Source organism: Cryptomeria japonica, chromosome 1, assembly GCF_030272615.1.
Source record: "Cryptomeria japonica chromosome 1, Sugi_1.0, whole genome shotgun sequence".
Taxonomy (NCBI): domain Eukaryota; kingdom Viridiplantae; phylum Streptophyta; class Pinopsida; order Cupressales; family Cupressaceae; genus Cryptomeria; species Cryptomeria japonica.
Genome location: NC_081405.1, coordinates 555,781,298 through 555,787,185, shown reverse-complemented (window position 1 = coordinate 555,787,185; position 5,888 = coordinate 555,781,298). Strand labels below are relative to the sequence as shown.

Here is a 5,888-nt window from a genome sequence, read left to right as displayed (position 1 = left end):
CTAATGTTATGACCATGAAAAGTTGTGCCAAAGTGCTTGATCACTCTAATCCTACAACTCAAGTTGACAATTCCATTCCTATGCCTATATATTTTTCTAATATGCCTACAAATACATCTTCCATAATGACTACCTCTACACAAAATTCTAATGTACACATGTTAGCTAGGGGGGAAATCCTATCAATCAATACTCCTATATACCTCCTTCCATTGCCCTTCCATCTATGTTGAAAACATCTCCTATACCCACATATCATAACGTTCTACATTCCTATTCTCAAGATCCACCTAATTATCATAATATTACATCTCCACTATAATCCAACATGTCCAACTCCAACTCATCCACTTAAGCCACTATAAATAATTTCTCACAGTGTCTCATCCTTATGATAACTATTGGCTTCTTTAATCCAATCAAAATTCAACTTTCCTACAATAGATAATTCTAGCCCACTTTTCGATGACATTGTCCATATTGTTGTCCCTCAATATGTGGAGATTCCTCATTTTGAGTTATATAGAATGGAAATGGTGACCCCCAAACTAATGTGAACCCTATTTCCCAACATTACATTTTTGGTGAACTTGACAGAGTGCATTGCATTAATTCTGATTTATATGCTCAAATCTTATTGTCATTGCATACAGTTGCCATATTTTGTAGCATTTATTATTCAAATATATATCATTTTTTAGTGCATTTATTTCATTAATTGGTTAATCAATCATTCTCTTTGAAAATTACATTGTTTATGTTGATTAGGTTGAAAGTACTAGAATCCTAAGAGGGGGGGGGTGAATCAGTATTCCCACTTAATTAAAATAATCAAGCTTTTTTAACTAATTGAAACTATCCTCAAAATATCATATAGACTTGAAAACTAGTTAATGTGGAATTAAAAAGAAGAACACAACCACAAGATGAACACCAAAATTTGTACGTGAAAAAATCAAAATGGGAAAAATCACAGAGAGTGTTAACTATTAAGAAAATATAACTAGTTATAGTTGTGTTTACAAAAAGGGTGACTCACTTCCAAGTGGCTCACTACCAGATTATAAAAATGACTCACTGTCAGACTACTCATTGCAGATACAAAAAGAAATGACTAACTATTGGAATTCTCACTGCAATGAAAGGGTTGAGCTAATAAAGTTTGCATATCCAAGTGCATGAAATCAGTTCCAAGTTCAGTTCATATTATAAAACTTAGAATTTACAGAAGATCCGATTAGAGATCTCTATACCACTATTCTGCAACTGGTCCTGTAAAGGACTACTGCACTACTGATTACCTTCAATGTCTGCAACCCTCACACAAATTGCTTCTTTCACTAATAGCTATCTTACACACATCAAACACACTCACTCTTGATCAATTCACTTGTCTTCTTCATCACTCATGAACATATGTATATACTAGAGGGTAACAATATAAATAATATTTTGGCCAAGCCCAACATGTTATCAATAAGCTCATGTCAACCTCCACAATACTTCTACACAATTCCTTTGCATACTTTCGATTACCAAAGCATATACCGTGATTATCAGAAAAGGGAAAGGGTCATCCAGACCCAAGAGAAAGGACCTATCACCATAAGATTAAGCTCAATATCTCCAAGATGTAGACTCCACATGTACTAGTAAGGAAACCACAATCACAAAACTCAAAGAGAGACTTTTGATAGATACCAAAACCGTAAACACCAAGACACATAACTGATACCAGGATCAACAAAAATTCCTAACACTATCATACCAAGGTCAATGGGAGCTTAATGGGACTTCAAAAGATCATCATCCAAAGATGTGCACACTGCATAATAACTTCTAAACAAAAATCGCAACACCTGAACTCCACATACATATCCACAATGATTTGCATAATATCCATAACGTCCAGACTGATATCAGGGCCTACATACATTGTCCCATATAGAACTAGATAAATGGTTTGACATCAATGAATATATTATTCACACAAGTCTAACAATCTCCCCCTTTGTCATTGATGACAAAACATATTCAAAACATGAGTGAGCCAACTCTCCCTTACTCATGTAGTTCCTCAAAACCATAATCCTCGAACTCAAATTCCTTTTTCCTTTCTCCCCCCTTTTTGACATCAAGGACAAGTGATGTCACTGCTGAAAAAAAAAGTAGAGAAATAATAGATATATACAACCAAACATGCGAGTCTTACACAAAGAAACTTTTAGTTGCTCTTCTTCAAAAATATAAGCTTCTACTTAAATTCCTTTAGTTCGGGAAGAAGGACTTCCCAAGAATTTATAACCAATTTGATACTCACTGAAAGGCTTCTGCACTCAATCACAAAATCAATAGGATTTTTGAAAATTTATCTAGAGCAGTTAGATTCTGCTCATACTCTACTACATTTTCAAGAAAAACTGAAAAGTGTTATAGCTTAGCTTCAACAATCTCCTTAACTTTCCAAAACATGCTCACTAATTCTTCTTTCTACCTTTGCAACAGAAGAAGGTCAGCCTAAAGATAATTAACTATTTTCCTCTACTCACCATCCTTATCATTTAGAAAGTCAAAAGGTTTACCTAGACTTGTTAGTTCGACTTCAATAACATCAATTCTACCTTTGTACTTTACAAGTGCTGTCGACCAAGAGATACAATATCTATAGATTTTGCTAGAACCGCAGATACAATCTCTCAATTCCTCTATGAAATTTGATAAATGCTTCTGAGAAATAATGGATTCATTCAATAAAATTTTCATATCCAGTCCTTTTTCTTCAGTTGACTGCTTAGACATTCTTTCTTTCAGGATATCAATCAACGATTCTGGAAGTAGATTACTGACATCTTTTGGACTAAAATTGTTTTGGACCAGTTGCTTCATTAAAATAATCTCAATTCTGTCTCACTTGACCAAGGTTAGGTATTTCATACCAATCTTCTGAATTCCTTCTGTACTAACAACCAACTTTAATAGATTAGACTTATCATCTGAGTCTCCAGCTTCCTACTCATTCACTTCCAAAACTCCTCTAGCTGTAGGGGATTCTAAATCATCAATTATCACAACATCTTCTATCTTGCTTTTCTTTGACTCTGAATCAACAACATCAATAGACTGCCTCCTTTTCTTCTTTCTGAAAGATTCTCTAGATTTGGAAGAGAAAGAAACAAAAACTGGGTCAACTCTCCACATATCCACAAACGAATTGAAATAATTATTGTAAATCTCCTCTCTGTTATTCAAACTGTTTAGATATTTAAAACATTCTTGCAATCGGCACACCAAATTCCCAAATAACATTATCTTTTGTCAAAAGGGATTCTAAACAATACATGACTAAACTCACAAGAAATGATCCATACTAGAAAGCATAATTCTTCTCTTTTGTCATCTTGATATTTTCTAACAACAATTCTCTCAGTAATTCACACAAGTCAAACAATATGTTCTCCATCGCAAACATATATGCCATATACACTACAATTTTGGAGGTGGCTCCTCCCCTATTTCTGAAATAGAATTTGTAAGAGATGCCATAGGAAACATACCTCACTAATGGGTTAATGATCGTATTGATGATTAGAACTCACTGATCACCCTTCACACCAGTTAGGGATTCCACTTCCATGGTCAACATCGATTTCTTTGCTAGAACTTCTCCATTGATGCACAAGCCAATGATCTTAGAAATTATTTCCTTTGTAATTAGATAGGGTTTATCCAACACAATGCAATTATCTTGCACACGGCTAAGGATTACTTTGATTACCTCTACATTGTCAAACCAAGGGAATTCTATCCACAGATTCAGATCTTTTCTTTCTAACTCTTTGATCCTTTGCAATTCATCATCCTTAAAACTTGCTTCAATGACTTGTTGGAGATTATTGGAAGTATGCTACAAATATGTACTTGAGAGATATCTGAGAGGTGTTGTCTTTGATGTCAACATATTTATCTATCTGTGACAGTGTTGCAATGAAGTTCAGTGAGTTGTTTTATTCAGCATGTTGATGATCAAAGTTTGTTGATTAAAGGGTTTGTAGAGGATTGTCCATAGTTGATTCAATGCAATTTTCAGAGGTTCAGATAAAGATTTGATTGAGTTATGGATATATATGTTGAGACTACTTTTTCAGTTGTTCAGTGATGATAAAATGTCAGTATTTTGATCTGCATTGCTCTATATTGTTATATCTTAATCTGCGGATTTGGAGATATGTTTGGGACATTGGTGTGTATCCTCAATTCAGATGGCTCATCGTTTGGAGCTCCACAAGTTATTTTCTAGGTTGACAGGGTATGCGCTGGATCATGGTATGCCAAAACAAGCCCTTAAGTGACAATGAAATTTCAGACAGTTCTACTTGCATCTCGAACAATTCTATTTGCAACTGCTTATTCAATTGGTTATATTTTACATCTTTAAACTCCATACAAATAATAATAATTAACATGCTTGTATTGCTTTTGGATTTATCGTTGCTTTCAATAACAATTGAATCTCTTCCAAACATTATTTATTTGAAATTACATGATCGTACTCAAAGAGACGTGCCTCTTGAATACACCTGCTGTCGTTGTCTTCACTGGCCAACATTGCATTCCGATATATATACGAAAACTGGTGGAGACATACGATATCAATTTCTCTTCGAAGAATAAATATGGCGCTGGAAGAGGAGAAAATGTAAATTGATAACGAATTCAAAGAAGAGGAGCAGCGTGAAGAGAGAAAGGGGCGTAGTCGTGGTGATGGTGATAACACCAACCTCACAAGAAGCAGAAGCAGGAGTCGGAGCAGGATAAAAACTTTCATCGGCTCTCTTTACACGCCCTTGAAAAGTGTGAGCAAAGAGCTTAAAAATGCTCTAATAACGTCAGCTCAAAGTTATAACAAACTGAAGAAAAATGAACAGTGCGAAGAGACAAAAGGAACCTAGTCATGGTGATGGCGATAACAGCAGCCTCGGTAGAAGAAGAAGCAGGATCTGGAGCAGGAGCAGAATTAAGACTCTCATTGGCTCTCTTTACACACCCATGAAAAGCTTGTGCAAAGAGTTAAAGAATGCTGCAATGACGTCAGCTCAAATATACTGCTACACATGGGCATTTTACTACCATTTCCTCCTCCACTCATTGGGAAGCGCCTTACCACCACCACCAATATCTATCACCGAGATCAACGAGCTCGTGCTCAATCTCAATGGAGGGCCTGGTACGCAAGCGGATCATGACCCTTGCTCAACTTGTAAGGAAGATTTTCAGTCAAATCAAGAAATGGGTATGATGCTGCCTTGTGGACACAAATTTCACGGTCACTGTATTTCCAAATGGGTGGAGAATGATAATTGCTGCCCACTGTGTAGATTCATCTTACACGACGCTAATGCCACGATGTCACCAAATCAAAACCAGAAGAGCAATGATGAAGGCACAAGTATTGAAACCTTTAATATAGCAAGACAAAATATAATTCAATTAGATCTGTATCCCGAACAATATAATATTTGAATTAAAAATAATCTCTTAAATTGAGACACTTATGAAAATTTGAATGATAATATCAGATGACATAAATGTCAGTATTTGTTTTGTAAAGTAAACTATTATTTGGGAATCACTTCTTTTTCATTTGAAACATAACATATGGTATTGTTTTCTAGTTCAATTGAATTGGAATAAAATTTCAGCTGTGTATGGACTTTATTACATAAGCTTATAAGTTATTAATCATGTTATATAGTTTCTATATATATATATATATATATATATTTATGATCAAGTGCTTTTGACTCGAGCTATGAATCAGTGAGATCACAAGGAGGACCTCATCTCCGAATTGATGGTCAAGCATCCTCTTTGAAGCACCTACAGCTTGA

The 5,888-nt window shown here is 35.1% G+C and overlaps 1 protein-coding gene across 1 annotated transcript; it reads left to right on the top strand.

Annotated features, from left to right (window-relative positions):
- Positions 1-4,917: 4,917 nt before the first annotated feature.
- On the top strand, positions 4,918-5,520 carry LOC131044920 (E3 ubiquitin-protein ligase RZF1-like). The gene has a single exon (XM_057978399.2). It carries the CDS (start codon positions 4,918-4,920, stop codon positions 5,518-5,520), a length of 603 nt encoding a protein of 200 aa, XP_057834382.2.
- The last annotated feature ends 368 nt before the right edge of the window (positions 5,521-5,888 follow it).

Excerpts from the sequence above, each read along its gene's own strand:
- LOC131044920 (XM_057978399.2), top strand. The coding sequence starts at position 4,918 with ATGAACAGTGCGAAGAGACAAAAGGAACCTAGTCATGGTGATGGCGAT.